General features: G+C 43.4%; 1 protein-coding gene across 5 annotated transcripts; it reads right to left on the reverse strand.

Moving 5' to 3' along the window:
* Positions 1 to 50: 50 nt before the first annotated feature.
* On the reverse strand, positions 51 to 15,911 carry LOC105903209 (high affinity cationic amino acid transporter 1-like). 5 transcript variants are annotated; one of them, XM_031573013.2, is made up of 12 exons: positions 15,696 to 15,911; positions 9,085 to 9,816; positions 8,614 to 8,772; positions 8,042 to 8,219; positions 7,673 to 7,800; positions 6,708 to 6,930; positions 5,940 to 6,079; positions 4,440 to 4,542; positions 3,846 to 4,054; positions 3,549 to 3,703; positions 2,733 to 2,841; positions 51 to 2,409 (listed from the first exon to the last, which is right to left on the reverse strand). In XM_031573013.2, exons 2-12 carry the CDS (start codon positions 9,452 to 9,454, stop codon positions 2,216 to 2,218), a joined length of 1,968 nt encoding a protein of 655 aa, XP_031428873.1. In that variant the 5' UTR covers positions 9,455 to 9,816; positions 15,696 to 15,911; the 3' UTR covers positions 51 to 2,215. The 5 variants fall into 5 exon arrangements, with proteins under 5 accessions (XP_031428873.1, XP_031428875.1, XP_031428874.1 ...); XM_031573015.2 differs by lacking the exon at positions 15,696 to 15,911 and adding an exon at positions 14,962 to 15,256; XM_031573014.2 differs by lacking the exon at positions 15,696 to 15,911 and adding an exon at positions 12,385 to 12,487.
* Between the last annotated feature and the right edge of the window lie 7,027 nt (positions 15,912 to 22,938).

A 22,938-nucleotide genomic window follows, 5' to 3' on the forward strand; every position in this document is an offset into this window, starting at 1 on the left:
TCTGTGTTCTTGACCCTAAGGTCCCAGTGTAATTTCGCTTGTCAGAGAGAAAAAAAGCATTCAGATGCTAACAACCAATTCAAGCATGTTGTAAAGAGTATTACTGAGACTAATACAACTCTTTGCCATGCAAAGATGTGACTCTTGTAGAACAGTAAGAAAAAAATTTAAATAAAAATCACAACTCGGCTTGACAACAAACTAAAAGAAAATGAAGGCACAGCTGGGCAACAATCAATCAAATGGCCGGAAACTTGACCTTGTCACTAGGACAGATTGGCCACACAAATCTCCAGGTTCACCATAAGTGCAAAGGTAAAGCTGAGGCAAGATACAGACAGCACAGGCAGCACATACACACACATCATATACATTTACAACACTTCCAAGAGAAAACTGTAGCAAGTGTTGGAAGGGTATCACAGAATGCCAGAAAGTACCTTGACCTCACAATTATATAGATCTTGCTTCTTTGAAATAACCCTGTGAAGGCTAGCAGCTGAACCACAGTAGTATCTATGTATGGGCGACCAAGGTCCTTCTGTCAGGTACCAAATAATATTATTTTCTAGGTCCAGGCTCTCAGAGTGAATGACTGGCTGGCTCTCAACCCAACTGAAAAACTTATACAAACTTTAAAATTAATCAAAATAATTTAGGTGATATACACAGGAATACATATCTGTATAAACATGAATCCATTTTTCAATTCTCCATTGTGCATTAATGACAATAAGACATCCCTATAAACTTGGTACATTCTCTCAATGTATAGGACATGGCGATTGCACTAGAACTCTTGAATTCATGGAATCAAATACTCTAGTTGGGAAGATGCATCAGCAACACCAGTAGGTGGAGGCACAGTTTAGAACTCAGATGTCCGAGAGCACGGTCACTTAGGTACATTTATACTAAAAATCCATCTGCTTCACATGGATATTTTCGTGTGTTATCATGGGAAGGACAAACATGGAAATACTGCTAGAGACAATGATAAAGCCTTCCATTTGTGTATTACAAAATAGGATCATGGTTCTAGGTTAAACCATTCACCATAAGTAACAATTCTGAAACTTTACAAAATATAGAGGGCTCCAAAGGTCCACTCTCGCTGTTATATACATGAGCACCACTAGAGGGCAGCAATGGTGGTTAGATGATCTGTCACTGTGGCCACAGTATAAAAGTAAAAAAAACCTGCGTAACTTCAACACTTCTATCCTGCAGGTCCTTGTAACAATGCACCTCAGGGTTGTAGGGCTGTAGGGAAACCAAAAGGTGTATGTATCTGTGAAGGGGCGTCTTCAATTTTGACAATATTGGGATTTACTCTATATGTAATACAAATGTAATAGTCAAAATGGTATATATTTTCTGAGGGTACGGTATGTAGTATTTTGAGGCATCTAGTGGTGAGGCTGCATATTGCAACCAACTGAATACCTCTCCCTTTCCAAGCATGTAGGAGAAGCTACGGTGGTCGTCAGGTGCCATGAAAAACCCGAAAGGCCCTCTCTAGTGCCAGTGTGTGGGTTTCTCCATTCTGAGCTACTGTATGAACATGGTGGCGCAACAAGGCGCACTCCATGGAAGAGGACCCGCTCCCTATGTAGATATTCTAAGCTAAAGAAAACCTGATTCGTAATTACAGGTGATTATACAGTAATGAAAACAGTAACGAGTACCATAGTCTGTTGCTGCTAATAGATCACCCAAATTCCTACATACTGCAACTGCACCTTTAACTTACTTCTAGAGCACTGTGCTCTAACTATTGTAATTATTATACTTATTCTAGAGCAGCAGTTGTCCCTGAAGGGGGTGCATTTAACTATGCACTTATCGGTTCTACAATGCTGGTCAGCTCTTTGTTGTCTCACAGGTCATAAGTTATACTCTGATGGTAAGTCACAGCGATGGACTGTGGACAGCGCTAAGTAGACCCCTCTGAAACCTGGGCCCTTTTCAGCTGCGATGACAATAAGAATATCCGTTCCCAGCGGCAGAGACTGCTATGAAGCGTTACTGTTCAAATGTCCTTTTGTGCTGGCTTGTGTTAATTCCAATTGCTCTTGACACTGAGTGGGGGAAAGGAAAAGCTAACAAGGTGTCATGGTATGATGGTGCAGGTTAACCTGGCGGCTAATCTGGTATCCCTTTACTTTACACAACATACCAGTCCGGCAGGATGACGTAACACAGCCTGAAGTATTTAAGGATCGCTATCTTCTTCTTCTTCTTCGCCTTGAGCGTCAGCTCCTTTGCCGAGAAAGGCCGTCTTCTCTGGAGTCGTGGCATGGCCGTTCATCAGGTCCTTGAAGCTCGTGATATCAGCGGTTGCATTGGACTTTGCCAGGGCAGCTTCTGTGCTGTTCCAAATGCCGTAGCCAAAGTAAATAATGAATCCTAGGTGGGGAGAGAGAGGGAGAGGAGTAATACTTCAGTGTGAGAAACAGATAACAGCCTGTTAGAATGACTACATCTGACCATGATGTGATTACAAAAGGAATAACAAGAAACTGACAAAAGTATTATGCAAAGTCAAGATATACAAATTTAAGTTTATAATTATATAGTTTAAGTTATTAGAAGATTGTGTTTCCAGCCCAGATGTTTCTGTTTGATTCTCTTGTAGGTTGTCCAAAACATTCCCAGGGCAATGTCAACTATGCAAAGCATGCACTTGTATTTTCCGATACAGCGCACACGCTCCAAATCACACAACTCACCCAGAATCATCCAGATGACGAACCTAATCCAGGTGCCGCGGCCCAGCTGCATCATGAGGTAGACGTTGATGAACATGCTGACGACGGGCAGGACAGGCAAAAGGGGCACCTGCCGAAGGAGATAGACACACACATACACTCTCAGAGGCAGCCTTTGGTGTTGTCAATAGTGTGAAGGGAGTGAGGACCAAACAAGAGGCTTCTAATCAAATCCAGCCTGTTCCTGATAACGCCTTCAGCCTCGCTAATGCGCTCACTTAACCTGACCCAGCAGTTATGCTGTGTTTAGTCCCAATGAGCAGGTGCTCTCTTATTCTTATCAGCTCTGAGACTGTTTGTCCAACGGTTTTGTGCTCTGCTTGCAGTCTTAGGCGACTATCCAATGTGCTGCCACCCCCTGTATTATTTCCAGTGAGATTTCATGACAAAAACATATTCCTGGTTGGTGGAGTATGTTTACTGGCAAATGTGGTGACTGAGGTGGGTGATGGGTGAATGAGGTTTGACATCGCTGTCTAAATACAGAACAGTGCATAACATAATAATGCGCTGATATGCACTTGATTGATTGCTATGAAAATTAAAGCTGGCCTTAATATATATATACACAGTATAATACAAATATGAGTGTGTGGCGAGGGTATTAGACATAGCTTTATCACACACACACACACACACACACACACACACACACACACACACACACACACACACACACACACACACACACACACACACACACACACACACACACACACACACACACACACACACACACACACACACACACACAGCCACACACTTAGCTGAACAAACCTTAAAGGAGAGCTTGGTTTTGCTCTGTGGTTGTCTTCCAATCACCACGGTGATGAGCAGACACACCACTGCCAGGACTACGAGGAGCAGCAGGGACCAGATTGCCAGCACGGTTTCCTGGGCAGCAACCACACAGAACACACACACCAGGAGGCCTGCACGGGGGAGAGAACAAAGGATGGTGAGAGGAGGGCCTATTGAAATGTACATAGGTGGAAAGTGTGTGTGTGTGTGTGTTAGAGGGAGAGTGTGTGTGTGTGAGAGACTATTCATAAACAGCTGTTTAAGGCCTCTAACCTAGCACACTGGTGGCGATGTTAACCACAGAGCCGGAGAGACGAGACGGTTCCGTGTTCTTTGGAAAGAGAACGTTCTGCATACAGAAGCGTTCCTGCGCAGGCAGGAACCCCGAGTTGGACTCCATGTTGGAGTCGGCCTCCATCTCTGCCTCTTCCTGGGAAGCAGCCTGGTAGGGCAGAACACAGCTGGGCTGATTTGGCTGGTACCTGCAGGGGAGAGAAGAGTTCTAATCAGCCACAAGGCCAGATCAAGACATCTGGGTCCAACAAACTTTCCTACTAGGATTTACAGGCAGGCACAGTGACTATGGTTAGAATGCTCTAATACAAATCTGTATTTGCATCTTGTTTTTACAAAAAAAAAAAAAAAAAAAAAAAAACCTGGCGCTATGGCACTAAACAAAAGGCGGTCAATAGATTGAGGCTGCATGGCTGGCTCCTTTCAAAGTGTATGCTTTCTTACACCTGTGTCATTACATCATAGTACACGTGTTACTATGGCAGCTTGATTAGAGGGATTGTAAATAAACGGGCAAGAGTGGGAAAGAAAGAGAGAAAGAGAAGAAGAGAGAGGTGTTGATGTTTTTGTTACCTGAGCACCAGGACACAGGCTGCCACCAACGTGTACGCCAACAGAGTGCCAATGGACATGAGGTCCACCAGGGCCTTCAGGTCAAACAGGAACGCCATGATAGCTGCAGGCAAAGAGAAAGGAAGGCTTGGAAATAAGCCCTGTATGCACTGCACCAGATTTGAAGCCACAAACAATAACTATTGTATAATATCAATGATTTTATTTATTTATTTATTTAATTAATTTTTTGGCTTTTTGCCTAGCCTTTATTAATATGATAGTGGATTTAATCATCTGACACGTCATAATACAGATAACAGTATAAGTAAACATGAATTCTTCCTAAAAAAAAAGGACAAACTCCCATATCTTAACAGGGTGGGGGTATGTAATTCAGGTCATGAGAAAAAAAAAAAAAAAACCTTACAGGGCCTGATTAGAGAAGATACAACACAATACTCCTAAAATGCTGCCTGTCTGGTTATCATTCTGGGCCAGCTTTTCAAAACAGTTTAATTTGAGGCTGAGGGTCTGCTAGCCTTACTGACAGGTCTCTTAGAGTAGATGGCGACCATGACGGAGACAGATGGAAAAGTTACTTTTTACTGTCATTTCCCCCCTCTTTTCATGCTCCAACTTCAGGTCTTCTCCAGCAGTTCTAACTCTGATGGGCAGGCATGCCTGTCTCCGTTTGTCTCCGACAGTCCCTAGATGGGACCCTGGATCAGATCTGACCCGTGCTAGTTAGAGAGAGCCTGGCCTGTTCCAGGGTCAGCTTTTATCCCACCGCTCTCCTCCTATCGGTTGTCTGGGCTGACCTGACTGTGATACAGATGGATTCCTAATGGTGCCACTACTTTCTTCTCTCTTAATTATCCCTCCATGAACGGCTGACCTCTGCCCTCTCCTCTCCTCCATCGGTCCCCTTCTCCGTGCTTACCGGACATAAACCCTGACGCCGCGGTGGCGACCATGGGCGTCTTTCTCTCGCTGACTCTGGCCAGAAACGAGAAGAGCAGGCCGTCCCGCGCCATGGCATAGATAATGCGCGGCAGGGGGAACATGGAGCCTAGGAGACTAGGCACAGGGACAGGGTGAGGAAGAGGAGGGTGAGGAAGAGGAGGATAAGGAAGACTTAGCATCCGCACACAACCTGCCACCTTTGATATGGATACACAAGGCGTAATCAGTAGGTAGAGCGGCAAACATTGAGCATAGAGCTCAACAAAATGCTCAGGTAAGTATGGGTATTACTGTGTCACTATGGTTCAAGTCTGCAGCTCTCTGAACACACTGCATGCGCTTCGGTGAACAACTCCTCATTCGGGGAGAAATAACATTCCGGTTAATAGGGGAATGTGGTTATTTGGAGGGCAACAACTCATCTACTTGGGTTTTAATGCACGACCTGTGGCACAAGGTACACTAGTGAGGACGCTTTGAGGCGGGAGGGGGAAAAGTCCTGCGGGATTTAAAGGACGAGGTTAAAATGTTAAAGAGAAAGAGTGGCCTCTTCACCTGCCACGGTTCCAGAGGTTAGCGTAGCGATTATGGGGGTTTTGGTTCTGGGACTGATATTAGCCAAAAACTTAAAGAGCAGGCCATCCTCCGCCATGGCCCAGATCACCCTGGGCATTGGGAACATGGAGCCGAGTAAACTGGGGAGAGAGGGAGAGAGAGAAAGACAGAGAGAGAGAGAGAGAGAGAGAGAGAGAGAGACAGAAGAGAGAGAGACAGAGAGTGAGAGAGAGAGAGAGAGAGAGAGAGAGAAGCCAAGTGTTACAGCATACAGCAAAGCTACGGTGAGATTAAATGTCAGTAAGACTACAGACTTCATGCAGCAAAACTCAAACAATAAGCAACCATTCGAATTATAAAATGAAAAGAACACAAATTCATTAACACATTACTCATTGATATCCAACATCTCATTACCAGTAGTATTATGCAGAGGTATGTTAAAGGACTATCAGATACAAAGAGGAATACACATTTCAATTCTACACCATGTTCAACTCTATACATGCAGATTCAAGTCAGCTAAGGCCACCAGTATAGTTCCAAACCAGTGATTTTAAAGTAACAGGAGTATACATTTGCATGCACAGATTTACATAGTTACAGGTGTCCAAATACCATAGTTACAGATTTACCAAATACCATAGCTACAGGTGTCCAAACACCATAGTTACAGGTGTCCGAATACCATCACTACTTGTTTCCAAATACCATCACTACTGGTGGCGTCTAGCCTTGAAAGCTGAGGGGTAGTGGCCAGCTGCTTACCTGGTGGAGAGGGCACACAGAGACCCTACGGCCACCGCATAGGTGGCACCGTTCCAGCCGACGTATGTGAAGGCCAGAGGCAGAGGGCTGTTCTTGTCCAGCAGGTAGTAGGGCATCATCATGGTGAGGGCGGCCGACACCCCGAAGTAGGCCAGGAAACAGATGAGCAGGGAGGCCACGATACCGATGGGGATGGCCCTCTGTGGGTTCTTCACCTCCTCTCCTGAAAACACACACACACACACAAGCATACACACAGAGATATTTGAACACTGAGGAAACATACAGTACATTTATACAAAAACACACAGATGTTGAATCTGTCACACACACACACACACACACACTTCAGTAAACTTCAGAGTGCCATGTCAATGTCACCTCATGTCAGAAAGTCACAGGTGGGAGTGGGGTGTTTACTTAAGCCGGAACGAGTACGCTGGACAACAACCGCAAAATAGGCTGTGGCCCAGCAAAACACAGAGCTAACATCAGATTAAGGCATCAGATCAACTCTGCCAGCTCTAGCAACTGAACTGGTGAAGCTAGGCACTGGAGAAACTCCAGTAGTGTTAAAACTGGAAATAAGCATTTCATCTATTGTATGACTTGAAAGGTGAAAATGTGTATTTAGCAACAGATTGTAACATTTAAATGTACCACAGAAGGGTTAAGAAAGGCAGTATTACCTACAGCTTTTAATATAATATATTATAATGTAATATCATCTTCTCAGATTAAGACACTGTAGGATGATAAATTACTGTTAATCATACTGATAAACTACTGACTTTATTTTTTATCGTATTGTATTTGTATGTGGATTATTTAATATTCATGTCTGTGTGATAACGATGATGATGATGAATTTCCAACCAAGGAGCAATGAAGAAAAAACCTGATCCTCCACTACAGAATAGGAATTTTGGACACACCTCGGCTGAATGACAGAAATGTGACCTTACCAGTAGTGGCTATGCAGTCGAAGCCCACAAAGGCATAGAAGCAGGTGGCAGCGCCAGAGAGGACCCCTTTGACCCCGAAAGGCATGAAGCCACCTGCGCCAACCTCCGCCGGTGTTGGCAATGTCTCACTGGCCAGAAGGAAGAGATGATCACACACACACACACACACACACACACACACACACACACACACACACACACACACACACACACACACACACACACACACACACACACACACACACACACACACACACACACTTTTATCAGAGGTATGTTGGGTAAATGTGCCAAAACTTTCTTTAACAGCGGTCAACTGCATGGGAAAAAAAGACTAAGGATGATAATCCATGTGTCAAGTAAGCACACCTGAGATTATATGTGCCACTGCCATTATAATGGAGTACTTCTTCAGGATCAATGTTCCAGTTCTTCAAGGTTCCCTTGACCAGGCCTGACACGACCACAAAGAGCAGCACCAGCACGTTGACGCAGGTGAACACCTTGTTGACCATGGCCGACTCCTTTACCCCAAAAGCAAGCAAACCTGCGGAACAGACAGGAAGCACACAATTTAACACTTAACACCAAACAAACACACGGTCATGACACAAGTGCGAAATCTAATGGATTCACTGTGTTGTAAATAGTTGAAAAAGGTTAATCTTACATTTAGTTTCTATTCTCTGCTACTTCACCGTGTAATAGGAAGTAAGATCCATTTTCAAACCAAGCACTCTACTTCTGGGGCTCCATGCTACTAGTGCTAGTTACAGCATACTATTCCCATCATACTAAGCAGTACATACTGATCTGAAGGGTTTTTATACATTGCTAAAAATGTACCATCTTTTCATTCAAATCAGAACATTGTACAAGTTATTGCATGGTGAAATAATTTCAGTATATAGTCAACAGTATATTAAGGGAAGGCCCCCTACCAGTTAAAGTGATGATGATAAGTACGGCGAACATATCTGGATACTCGGCCAGTATTCCCTCAGCCTTCATATTCATGTACTGCTTACAGAACTTCTCAATGTGGTTCCCAATCAGGCCATCAAACGTAGCGCTCCAGGCTCGGGCCACGCTAGATGTCCCTGCACAAAAACACTAGGTGAATCATATTATCTGAAAATGTTCAGCTGTGTACGCAAAATCATGCTTGTATATTTGGAACATGTTCCTAAACGTTTGAGATTTACAATTGCCATTTACCAAAACATTTGAACTGATTTAGAAAAATATGTGTTAGCCAAACGGGTATAGGCCAAAATGGTATTTGAAATCTACAGCATGGTGGCATCTCTGTCGGGTTCTGACATGTATAGAAATGCTCAGTTCTAAAGATATAAAGATGAAATGCTAAACATGTGAATACTGACAGGTAACAAACACACACAGTAACTTACCGATGATGTAAGAGAGGATGAGGTTCCAGCCGGTGATGAAGGCCCAAAGCTCCCCCACAGTCACATAGCTGTACAGATAAGCCGAGCCGGTCTTGGGCACCCGCGCCCCAAACTCGGCGTAGCAAAGGCCCGCCATGACGGACGCCAGAGCGGCGATCAGGAAGGACAGCACGATGGCGGGGCCCGAGTTCTCCCGTGCCACGGCGCCGGCCAGGACGTACACCCCGGCACCCAGCGTGCTGCCCACGCCCAGGGCCACCAGGTCAAAGGTGTTGAGGCAGCGTGCCAGTCGCGACTCGGTGGCACTACAGTCCACCACTTTCACCCGCAGCAGCTGCCGCCCAAGGTCCTTTAGCGTGCTCAGAAACATGGCTGCTGAAACTCTGGCTGTTTAGGAAGTGTAGAGTCCAGGTAAGGGGCTGCAGTGAGCTGGGAGATCTCTGGAAAACTCTTGAAACTTCTGGAAAACTTGACTGATCAGCAACCAGAGGGAGTACTTTTATATATGTGTGTGTGCGTGTGTGCACAGTGTGTATGTGCTGTTTTAAAGTCTCTCCTATCCCCAAACTTGGCAATGGCAAGGCAAGGCTGCAGCTGTAGTTACGCTGTAAGAAATCAGCCGGTCGCAAATCTCTGGGTAGAACCCCTGGGGCTTCTCGGATGCTTCTAAACCTTAGTCACCGCAGCAGTGGCAGCAGCAGTTGAGTTGTGTGCCTCAGCTGCTCACCAAACCTGGAATGGGGAGAGGAAGAGAGCACATGATTAACTGCGCTCGGAAGGAACTCGCACGGCAACCACCATTACTAGAGGAGAGGTCTTGACATGATAGGTGTACTCCTGACACACCCGGGGAGAAGGGTGCCTGTATTTAGAGAACTCCCAAGTCATCATCGCTTCTCCTTACAGTACAACCTTTTTAGCATCTGCAGTTTACAGTTTAACTGAATGAACACATAAGATTCCTCTGCGCGTGTACAGAAGATTAAGTTCGCAGAGGAGATAAATAATGAAGGGGAAAGGCATTGGATAGGACTACTGCTTTCAGCTCCTGTACCGTGTGACCTTAATAAAACTGGGCTCAGGTCCAAGAATGGAGGCCTACTCCAATTTCCAGAGCTTCCATCAACTCCTGCGAAAGCAGGGACCCCCTTTAAGCTCACTGCACACCCAGCATGATCAAACATGTCGCCTGTTAACATCATACTTCCAAGCCCCCACCACTGCCGACCTATGGCAAGTATACTCAAAAAAAATAATCAAATCACTATCAAGAACAATTTGAAATCTTTAAAAATGTATGAAACAAATGCAATTTGAATGTGAACCATTTTAATGAAATCAGTGGAACTGGGACGAAGTGAACTAACCTTCAAAACATAAAAATGATCTTCCCTCTTGCCAAGGCAAAGAAAGATTCCTGGATATCCTCAAAAGATATCCAACACTAGTCTTCCCATCTGACTGAGACGTAAACAACAACAACTTAGATGTGTGGGCGAAGAACAATCCCAAAGGACTGAGGTAATATCCAAGACGAGCGGCTTCTTTTCACGTGAAGTGTTCTGAAAAGCACGCGTCCAAGTGCCTGTGCGACAGTCACGGTGAGTACAAACCATTCAGACCCCCAGCTCACAAATAGAAACAGTGACAAGTCACGTGGCAAGCGTTTCCCAGCAGCTGTGATGACCAGACACACGCCCCACACACCAACACCACCCCACCCCACCCCCTGTCCAAGCCCTATACTGCCTGACAAATCCACACACTTGCCTTGCCACACAAAGCTGCATTACCTGCGTTTGTATTCAAGAAGACGAAGACGGTTGTATATTTTCATGGCAATGTGATAACGACAGGAATGTAATATTAGCGAGGAGGATCCATTTTACATGTAGAAATATAAAATATAGCCAATAGAACAATTATGGAAAAAAAATGCAAGCTAATGCAAAAGGCATCCAAACAATTAATGTGTGTTAAGTAACTGTTGTGACAAAGTGCTGTTTGGCTTAATCACCGACATATAAACCTATAAAACAAATACACATCTTTGACTATAGTGTACATACAACAGTTGTATTTCACTTATTCGTTTGCACTCAGAGAAGGCGATAAGCCTTGAGCCACCACTTAACACTATTCAGTGAAGTTCCCTTTCACACAAAAAAGGCATTAAAGTGAAAATCCTTCAACTCAAAATGCGGCTCAATCTGAGTCTTTTTGCCAGAGTGGATGTAGGATAGTTGAAAACTGGTATCGAAATTCAGACTCTGGTGACCTTCCCAGAAGCAGAAGCAGAAGCATTCACCAAGAAGAAACATTACTGAGAAGTAGGTAGTGGCCAAAGGTAATGATGCGATACCATCACAATATTTGGGCGATACTATATTACTTTGATTTTTTTATCTTTATCTTTCTTTATTTCTTCTATATATATTTTGTTTTGTATATTGGGAGTCTCTGCAGCCATCTTGGCGAGGTAGATTTGTTCTTGCCTATCCTTTCAAATTTCCACTGTCACGCAAGAGAAGAACGAGGTCTTACGCAGTACTTTAGACTTCAGAAGCAATGTTATCAGAATAAAAATAAAAACATTAGATAAGTAAATATTGTGTTATTGCAGCTGTATCAATACAATATGGTGCCAAAAGATATGGTGATACTATGGTGATTTTTTTTCTCACAGCTCTAATGGGAAATATGATGGCATTTTGATGATACATTTTCCCTGAAGCTCTTTTAACTGTAATTTACTTTTAGTCTCAGTTACAGAACAAGTTGTGCATCTATAATTGGATCAGTGTACAGATAGATGAGAGTGTATATTCACTCATTATGTTCTGAACAAAGCATCGGATTTGCCACACGTCCCATCTTATATACAATGCTTTATACGATTCCTGTTCTTGAGAGTGCTGCAGTGTTAAGAAAATTGCAATTATTGTGATTTCACATTTAAAAATATGAAATCACAAATTAAATGACTATAGTCAGTCCACAGCGTGGCTAAATTGTTTGAACTAAAGCCTTTGGACTGTTTTTAAAAAGTAACAACTCTATGTAACATATCTCAGAATCTCAATTTATCAACGCACAGTAAGGTCCCTGGTAATTTAGTCCTGTTCTGAACTATGAAATAAGCTCTTCATGGAATATGTTTTGTAACATCTCGAAAGGGGTACAGCACACATACAGAGTTAACACACTGACAAAAAAAGAAGAAACAATGTACCCAATCCATTTATAAAATGTCAAGCAAGTTATATCTTACATATATAGAAAATATATGAGAATAGTTACCTAATGCAATACAGTCATAACAGGCCCTAATATTTTCCTCCAGGACTGCTACGAGGTGCTAGCCAGAGCTCACTGGATTCTCAACAGCAGCAATGAATGAAAGGCATGCTGCTAGTTTGCCAGGTACACCCATGTGACCTTACTGGGAGAAATGTGAAGTACTTCATAAAACAAAAACACCTGTCTGTTACATAACAACATTTAAAAACACCTCAAAATGCCGTAAATAAAATAAATAAAATCAGGAAATGTTTTTTTTGCCTCAAGACAAGTGTCACTCGACAGTTCAGCCACAGGCTCTTCAAGTTCACTGTAAGACACTGAAGGCTTGCCAACAGTGGAGAGAGAGAGAGACAGAGAGAGGGAGAGAGAGAGCAAGGAAGCTTGAAGGGGCCCTGCTGGAAGTCATCTGGCAGGTCTCATACTGCCACGGAGCTCTTAACCACTACTGTGACTGAACTAACCTCCACAATGGCCCAGAGAGAGAGAGAGAGAGAGAAAGAGAAAGAGAGGGAAGAAAAAACAGAGGAACAAATAAAGCGGTGTAAACACTGCTCTGTTTGAAAATGAGGTTGCTGCAAGGGGACACATGACATTCTCTAATCTCCGGAGGGCAAAAGCATAAAATAGGTACAGGCCAAGAGGAGCCCCTCACACGCACCTTCGTGCCAATCTCCCCGAGTTAGAACCAGAGTAGGTGGGTGGGTAGGGAAAGGAATGGGCCTCTGCCCTCTTTTGCACCAATCAGGGCTAGGGGTTTGAATGCGTAACGCAGCGGTCAATGAGAGTCATTTGGGAAAGGCAGTTGGTCACATGGACCCCCACCTCATGAGTGTCCAGACTTCTGGGGTGAGCCAGTGTAGTACCAGCCAGCCGGCTCGGACTTTTTTTTCATAGAGGACAAAAAAAGCTAGATGGTCAAGGAGGGGTCAGTTTGACTTCGAAAAGATCTGGAGCCTGACCTGCACTTTCTGCCCGGTCCCCCACAAATAAGCACTCATGTAGTTACTAGGCTGATGGCAATACTTCCTGAGACTCTTCTAGCTGAAGTGTTTTGGGGTAAGCACGGACTGCTGTTTGCCCCCAGAGAGATCAGCGGCTTTTCAGCTCTGATGGTCTCAGGCTTACGAAGAAGTCCAGGCAAACAAGCTGGTGGATGTTTGTTGATGTTCTCGCATGTCAGCTATGGATTCACAGCCCTAGATCTATGACTCACAGGGCCATAACAGGACACCATGACCCCCGTTCTGCAAGCAGGGACTTCGATTGTATCAGAAGGACAGCGTGGGGAGGTCACAGAAATAAAGAGATATCACACACACACACACACACACACACACACACACACACCACAGCCTGTGCAGGTGACCAGAGAAACAGGACGTGCTCTGTGTTGCTGTTGCTAATATTACTTGATCTGGCCCTTGTTTGGAATGTTGAAGGGTACACAACTCAACAGAACCACCTGCCATGGCACAATGGAACCTGCTCAGAAATACAATCGTGTGTGTGTGTGTGTGTGTGTAGTTCTGGGTTGAGTGCTTTTCTTTGAGCAAGTTTCAGACCGAAATAGCTCGGTTTGACCTTCAAATCAAGTTAACCACCAACATCAACACACAGGCATGTGAACATAACAGGCCTCTTTCTTAGAAAACAGAGACCTGTCTTCATTTAACTTATGCATTAAGGGCACATCAAAATAGATAAGCTTACTCTATTGTTATCAGCAAAACACAACCCTAGCTACTCCCACAAACGCATCAAAAACATTGAACGCCAGCGGGAGTTAAAGTGATTTCATGAACGATGACAAAAATGTTTTTGTTTTTTTTCGTATTGGGGTTTGACTAAATTAAATGTGCTCTCAAACAGGTTTAACTTATCCTGTGGCACTAAATACATAGAGCGTAGGTGTGAGACTTACCAACAGACCAACACATGTGTAGTCACACTTGACTTATGCACAGGGAGCACACCGACCAGAGTTACCTGAGAGTTAAAATCCGTAGTTCACTTTGTCACTTTAAAGAGGCATTTTTGAGAGGGAAAGATAGGTAGGCTACTAATAGAAATGCCGATACTTACTGTATAAATGGACAGTTCTACAAACAGACGCGCTTTTTACGACAGAGAAAAAAACCACGTTTACAATTAAATTAGTTTTTATGTCACTATTAAAATTATAAGCACGCTCTATTAAAGTTCACTCTTAAATAAGTTGGCTACAGGTGGATACATGTTTTGCATTGAGGTCATCATTCATTAGCCCAGTATTGCTAAATTTGGATAACTTTAACTAAATCATACTGAAGTGAAAAAAAAAAAAAAACAAGCCTTAAACATCGTGTCTAGAAACATGCGATTAATGAGTGACAGAACGACCCATCTCGACAATAAGAGACGTTCCCGCCTTTTAATTTTGATTGATTAGAGAAGATTGAGGAGGTTAACCGGCTGGCAGATGATATAAAACTTGAGTAGGTATCATATTCGTTCAAACAGCTCAGAACCTATACAATTTCAACCATTCTGATGGAAGAGTTGTAAATGCTCGTTATCTCTAAGAAACGTACTTACCCATTACTTGTGCCAAACATAGATCAAGTAGCTAAATGGCAAACTTTCCCGCTAATTAGACCGAACCGTTTCCGGTTTAGGGTTGACTTCAACAAACCTACCTAACAACATAAACTGTAAGTAAAATATGGGGTCCGGCTAACTCCAAGATGCGTTTGTTGCATTAAAGTTCAATTAAAACATTTTGTAAACGCGCGTAACATTTACAAAAAGTGGAAGGAGTTGGATCGACCCATCAAAATACAGTGGGAGGTCAGCTGCAGTCTGTAATGACAGAGAATCACTTAGGTGATGTCGGGACACATGCATTTCCTGGATGACTGGGTACTACACTGAGTATTGCAAGACGTGATGTTAGACTATAAAAGGAAATGCATGCAGATGCGCTCACTCGAAGCAAACGTTTCAACACCGACAACCAACAGATATTTGAATTAATCCAAGCGTCGACGATGAATTGCTTGTTATTTAAATTGTTCTAAATAGGTTATTTTTAACAATTGCACTAAGTTTAAACCTATGTTCTAAATGTGGCAAGCCCATGCGCGCGGTATTGCTCACTCGAAGCGGAAATAATACTACACCGCGGTTTAACGCGTGTACAAGAAACCAAACTGTAAAAGACGATGGGACAATATCTTTAATTAATAACCAGCGGTATGTTTTATTTGCCTATAACAATTTCCTTAAACCGTCTTTGTCATATATTGCATATGTAATACTCTTTAGCCTACCTTATCCGCTCTTCTGATTTTATTTATTGCAGTGGCATTATGCTGCAGCGTCAGTATTCAAGACAAACAGATAATTCTGAGGTTAGTATAATCCAACTGGAAGACTATTTTCAAAGTCTTTTCAAAGATCCCATTATGACTACTCTCAGTATACCGCAAGCTTCAACCTCGTGTAGCCACTCTAAACTCCGCCCCATAGGTAGCGATGACGGGACTGTTAAAACATGGGCACCTATTGAACGACGTGGAGCCCCACCAGCGCTAAAAACCTACGAGGCATCATCTATGAGGAAATAGTCTTCATCCTTGATTAAGCATAACATTATGTTATGACTAAAAGTACAACCACACTTCTATGATAAAAACATACACGGAACTATAAACTTTGAAATGTTTATATCAGAAACAAATACAGTTAACCTAACACAAACAAATTTGGGGCTTAGCCCAGACCTGTAAATTATAATTTTAGGAGCTAAATCTATAATTTTAACGCAAGTAAGCCTAAAGACAGCCCATGGCATGCAGGGCCTGAACATATATTGAACATCCATTACACCACACTCCTTGTCTATATGAAAACGCTTTTTATGTTAGGTCACACTGACACAGTGCCCTCCAGAATTATTGGGTAATAATAATATGAGTAAACGAAGGCTATGAAAAAAATGTCTTTGCTGTTTTTTCTCTTGGTCTTTCACTCAAAATATTCACAAAGATCTTACCTTTTCATTGAAGTAAAATTATTGAAAAAAAATTAAATTTTAAACATTAAATAAATATTTTTCTCCAAAACATGTGTGCCACAATTTTCACTGGAGTATAACTATGAGGTCACACAGGCCAAATTCCCGTAGTCATTCATCACTATGGGAAAGACCCAAGAACACCTTGACGAGCTGCACAAATCAGGAAATGGATAGAAGAAAATCTCTAAACTGTTTAAATGACCCATTTCCACTATCATGGCAATAATTTAAAAGTTTAGAGCAACAGGAGAGGTTAAGAATCAGCCTGGAAGAGGATTTGTGTGTACATTGACCCCACGCACTGTGAGGAGAAAGGATCGACTGGCAAAAGAATCTTCAAGGATCACAGCTGGAGAATTGCAGAAGTTAGTTGAGTCTTGGGGTCAGAAAGTCTCCGAAACTACCATCAGACGCCACCTACATCACCACAAGTTGTTTGGGAAGGTTGCCAGAAAAAAGCCTCTGCTGTCAATCAACAACAAACTAAAGCGCCTACAGTTTGCCAAATGTTACTGGGACTTTCAATGGGACTGGGTTATCTGGTCAGATGAGACCAAAAGAGAGCTGTTTGGCAACCAACATCAAAAGTGGGTTTGGCATAGACAGAAAGATAGCCATACAGAAAAGCACCTCATACCCACTGTGAAGTATGGTGGCGGATCTTTGATGTTGTGGGGCTGTTTTTCTTCCAAAGGCCCTGGACATCTTGTTAGGATACATGTTAACATTGACTCCATCAAATACCAGCAGATATGAAATGAAAACATAACAGCCTCAGCCAGGAAGCTTAAAATGGGCTGTGGCTGGACCTTCCAGCAGGACAATGATCCGAACCACCCCTCAAAATCTACACAAAAATGGTTCACCGACCGCAGAAGAAAGGTTTTTGCCATGGCCATCACAGTCCCCCGACCTAAACCCCATTGAAAATTTGTGGGATGAGCTGAAGAGGAGAGTCCACAAGCGTCGACCTCGGAATCTGAAGGATCTGGAGAGATACTGTATGGTGGAATGTGTTCACCAACTTCATCACGCATTGTAGGAGAAGAATCAGAGCTGTTATCTTGCCAAAGGGAAGCTGCACAAAATATTAAAGAAAGGGGTGCCAATAATTGTGGCAGACATATTTTTGAGAAAAATATTTGTTTCATGAGAAGAATTTATTTTTTCTTTCCATTATGTTACTTCAATAAAAGGTTAGATTTTTGTGAATATTTTGAAAGAAAGATCATGAGGATAAACAAAAATGACATTTTTTTGCATCTCGTTTTGCTCATTTTTGTCAAAGGGGGCCAATAATTCTGGAGGGCACTGTAGATATCGCCATAGGTCACCCATAAACTAGTTAATAATGGGAAGCGGCACCCACTTTGGGAAAGCCTGCCTTAGAGAGCATGTTGTGAGTGAGACTGTGATATACTCCCTTTTTTCCCATTGTAAGGGCAGTCATCTGTTTTCTCACTTTGAAGGGTATGTAAGAGGGCACATCACGAGTTTTTTTCATCAGAAAGGCAGCTGTATGGAACCCCAAGTTTATCCTCTTGTAAGAGCACCTATATGGCACCATGTCACATGTTCTCCTCTGGAGGGGCTTCCATATGGAAACATCCCCACATTCTAACGCATGTTGGGACACCTTTTACAGCACTGCACCGCACACTCTTTACAGCACTGCATCATGGGACACCTTTTACAGCACTGCATCATGGGACACCCTTTACAGCACTGCATCATGGGACACCCTTTACAGCACTGCATCATGGGACACCCTTTACAGCACTGCATCATGGGACACCCTTTACAGCACTGCACCGCACACTCTTTACAGCACTGCACCGCACACTCTTTACAGCACTGCATCATGGGACACCCTTTACAGCACTGCATCATGGGACACCCTTTACAGCACTGCACCGCACACTCTTTACAGCACTGCATCATGGGACACCCTTTACAGCACTGCACCGCACACTCTTTACAGCACTGCACCGCACACTCTTTACAGCACTGCATCATGGGACACCCTTTACAGCACTGCATCATGGGACACCCTTTACAGCACTGCACCGCACACTCTTTACAGCACTGCATCATGGGACACCCTTTACAGCACTGCATCATGGGACACCCTTTACAGCACTGCACCGCACACTCTTTACAGCACTGCATCATGGGACACCCTTTACAGCACTGCACCGCACACTCTTTACAGCACTGCATCCCATTTTCAACACTGGAAAGGGCACCCTTCGGGGCACCATTATGAAGGGGATGCATAGAGGGCACTTCATAACGGCACCCTTTTCCATTGGAAGGGCACTCACAGGGAATGTCATTATTAGGGAATTATCATTATAAGGCCACCTTACAGGGCACTGCATCATCTCCACTAGAAGGGCACTCATTAGCCTACTCATTGTTGTACTCATTTGTACAGAAACTGAAATTTGTACTAGAGATACAGTATTTTTCTACAGTTTCTTTACAGTTATTGAGATAAACAGACACGGGGCTATCTCTGTAGGGATCCTTTACATGTTGCCAGACACTTATAATAACATTATGAGCCTATCAGTGGCAAAAACAAGCGGTTTACTTTGACGCAGACACTTGCCCCATGGGATTACAATGTATAGCCAATTTGCGGTTGCCAGTTATAGCGTTCTATCTCAATACTGGACTAGTTTCAATTATTAATTGTCCTTAATAAAAGTTTGGACCCAGAACGTTTCTCTGTAAGACATGTTATTGTTTTGTATTGCTCTAGAGGGCAAATCGTCATCATTTATTGCATGAAGGGTACCCCAGAAGGCACTCAATTATTTGTTTTTATTTTGACGGGCAGCCAATTGGGTTCGTTTTTGACACTCTGGAAGACACTTTAGCAACACTTGGTCAACCATGGGGGCATTACAGAAAAAGATCAGTTTTGTGTTGCCAAAAGCACAATATACTGTATATGCTGTATTGTGTTACTTTAGTGCCAATAACACTGACACTGCATGTAGTCTATTTTATAAAGTTACAGTTTTTACTGTTGTCATTGGGAAAGCTACTCTGAACTAGACATCTGTTCACCCAGATGCAGCTGCTGTTGACATTTTTGACCACTTTTTCCCAAAGTCTCGAGCGAGGAGAGACTCAAGCCCTGTTCAATCTCAAAACGGTGTGCCTCATTTTGCTACATGTTTCCTACTAAAGGGTCTAATATGTTTCTCCGTTTTCACGAAAACGGACACATGGGAACGCCTTCCCGTAGTTGGAACGCCCTCTCAGAGCCCTCCGAGAGCCCCGGAGAGCTCGACGTGCGCCTGCTGAAATTCCTGACGGTCCGTCCTAATCTTGGATAGCTACGGATACCCCCTTGGCTGTGATTGTTATTGTCCACTAACGACATCATTCCCGGAATCTCACATTTCCTGTTTCATTCCCTATCTGTTCCTATTCTGTTATAGATAGATTTTACATTTTACATTTAGTCATTTAGCAGACGCTTTTAATCAAAGCGACTTACATATGTGCGACTTACAATGTATACACATTTTACATTTACACTGATGGCACACTGCACATCAGGAGCAATTAGGGGTTCAGTGCCTTGCTCAAGGACACTTCGACAGGGAATCGAACTAGCAACCTTCTGATTACTAAACGACTTCTTTACCTCCTGTACCACTGCCGCCCCAACATATAGATAGATAGATAAATGGATACTTTATTAATTCCGAGGGAAATTTAGGTCATCCAGTAGCTTATACACATATACACTTATACACCTCACCGACATACATACATAAATCACATATACATACACATAGGGAGAACATATTCACACAGAGTGTTTCCAGATACAGGAAAGGGTCTGACCCTATTGAACAGAGTGCAATGATTTTGACAGTGTCGGTGTCCAGGAGGAAAGTGATCTTGTGCTGCTGGGGTGGATAGTGCAAAAAAATATAATGTTCTTGTGCTTGTGAGGATGGGTAGTGCAAGATAGTGATCTTGTGCTTGTGTGTGTGTGTTTGGAAAGTGCAAAGAGCAAAGTGATAGTGCAGAATATGTAAGTGGTAAAGTCTGTGCATGGGGCTGAGATGAGATGAGCAGGGGAGGGCAGACTGAGGTAGACTCATGCAGAGAAGTCCATCTCCCTCCCCCTCCCCTTCTGCGTGGCGTTAAAAAGCTGAATGGCCCTGGGGACAAAGGACTTCCTCAGCCTGTCCGATGAGCATGACAGTGACAGGAGTCTGCCACTGAATGTGCTCCTCTGTCTGTTGAGAGTACTGTGTAGTAGGTGGTGGTCATTGTCCAAGATGGTCAGCAACCTACTCAGGGTCCTTCTCTCCGCCACTGTAGTGAGGCAGTCCAGTTCAGTGCCAACAACAGCAGCAGCAGCAGCAACAACAGCTCCCGCCTTATAGAGTGTGGATCAGCCGCATTTATCTGTGTTAAACTGTGCGCAACAGGCTTTGAGGTATTTGTTGGGTGTGTCAGAGGTGTTGGCTATCAGAGGTGTTGGCAAATGGCACAGTAAAGACGGAAGATCGCTAGTAAGGGCTTCTGAGCGGGCTTGGCAGTTGACATTGTGTGGGTGTGTGTGTGTATTTGGGCAATAGTAGAAGCTGGTTGGTTGTCGGATGTCTATACATTTAAGGTTTAAATTAACTTGATTTTTATTGAAAACCCCGTCTTTTCTGCATTGTAGTCTGCGATCCTTTTAAAAAGCTACACAACAAACATGATCAGTCGTGGCTTTAGCTCAGTTTTCACAAATGTTACCTGGAAGCAAGTAGCCTAACTGAGATCCTGTGGGATGTTATTTCTTATTTATCCTTACATCCTGATATTCAATTCAATTATATTCATTTATATATAACGCCAGTAACAATTTAATTTGTCTTAAGGCGCTTTACAGAGCCCAGAGGTGAACCCCCCTAGAGCAAGCACTCAGGAAATGGAAAAAGAACAAGAAAGAAGAAAAAAATGACAAGAAAAAACTCCCTTTTAGTAGGAAAACGAACTTTGAGCAGAACCCAGCTCATAAGGGGTGAGGCCCATCTGCTCGGGGCCACCCGGGTAGAGATAAGATTTATATTCTTGTCTACAGAATCTACCAGCATACCAGCATAACAACATGTGAGCGTTGTTGAGCGACAAACCAGATAATTCCATCAGGCTCCTGACAATAGTCTACTTTCTTTCTTTCTTGCCTCTGTTGCCATTGTGCTTGCACTAAGGGGGTTCAGGCTCTGGGCTCTGTAAAGTGCCTTGAGACAATTGTATTGTTATGGCGCTATACTGTATAAATAAAATTGAATTTAATTTAATTACTTTCAATACTCAGCACTGTCAGTGCCAAACATCCTGTCTTTCCACATCATGAACCCCTCTGGCAGTCGTCATGGTCCTCAGACTGAATGAACATGTGCATCGGTATACTGGTAAAGCACCAGCAGAAGTCCAGAGGAACCAGTCTTTGCACTCCCGGAACGGACGACAATAAAGCACGCATTCATCTTTCAAAGCTTTGCATGAAACAAAACAAAATCAAAATAAAACGAGAGCCTTCAGGATCACCACAGGTACTGTATGTGGACCACACTGGTCGTTAAATCAAGTCACTCCATTAATCCTCATCTAATTTGGCACATACCGAGGTGCACTATACCTGCTGATGTTCCACAGAGGCCTCCTCTCCATGGATGACATCAAACATCTGCAAATAATCACGAAGTTGGACTGGAGAAAGTGACGGTAGTTACTACTGAACAGAGGAAAGAGAGCCAGGGCCCTCTATTACCAGAGGGACACATAACAGACCTACAAGACAGCTATAAGGATTCTAATCACATGGGAGCCAGGAGGAAGAGGCGAGACGGACAGCAATAGGCTATTCAAATACCCCCAGAGAGCGAGGCAAATCCTGACGAGTCAGCTACATGGCAAGAATAAGATCCAAGCCATTAACACATATGCCTTGCCAGCTGATACTCAGTAGACACCCAGCTGGCACAGAAAGCTGGCCAAGAGCAGACACGGAAGCTGGCAATATCAAGACCCAGAAAGTTCCCACGATTTGTTGCAGATTCCACCCAAAGTCGGATGCCCAGAGCCTGTGGAGTAGTCAGAAATAGAGTTATCAGAGCTCGTTGAGTGTCAAGGCCTCTGTCCTAGAAACAGTCACAAGTACATAATTAAAATGTCTCTCAATGATACAATACAATTGAGAGGATATGTGATATATCAGAAGTAAATGACAAAGATGAAGTCCCAGGGAAGCAATATGGGGACAGGAGAATATGAGAATCAAGATAAGATGTAACATCAACAGTAGCATCAACACTCATCACCAGTGTAAGTGTGAAAACACACACACGCACACACACCAATTATCTGCCTAACCCTTGCTCTGGAGAGCAACGTCAGCACACAAGGAAAATATACATAACAGCATCTTCAGAAACACATACACTTTAGGCCTACAATGAAAAACAGCA

Source organism: Clupea harengus, chromosome 9, assembly GCF_900700415.2.
Source record: "Clupea harengus chromosome 9, Ch_v2.0.2, whole genome shotgun sequence".
Classification (NCBI taxonomy): domain Eukaryota; kingdom Metazoa; phylum Chordata; class Actinopteri; order Clupeiformes; family Clupeidae; genus Clupea; species Clupea harengus.

Excerpts from the sequence above, each read along its gene's own strand:
- LOC105903209 (XM_031573013.2), bottom strand. The coding sequence starts at position 9,454 with ATGTTTCTGAGCACGCTAAAGGACCTTGGGCGGCAGCTGCTGCGGGTG. Across the intron at positions 3,704-3,845 it reads CATCGCCACCAGTGTGCTAG|GCCTCCTGGTGTGTGTGTTC; the intron begins GTTAGAGGCCTT and ends TCCCCCGTGCAG. Across the intron at positions 2,410-2,732 it reads CGTCATCTGGATGATTCTGG|GATTCATTATTTACTTTGGC; the intron begins GTGAGTTGTGTG and ends CTCCCCACCTAG.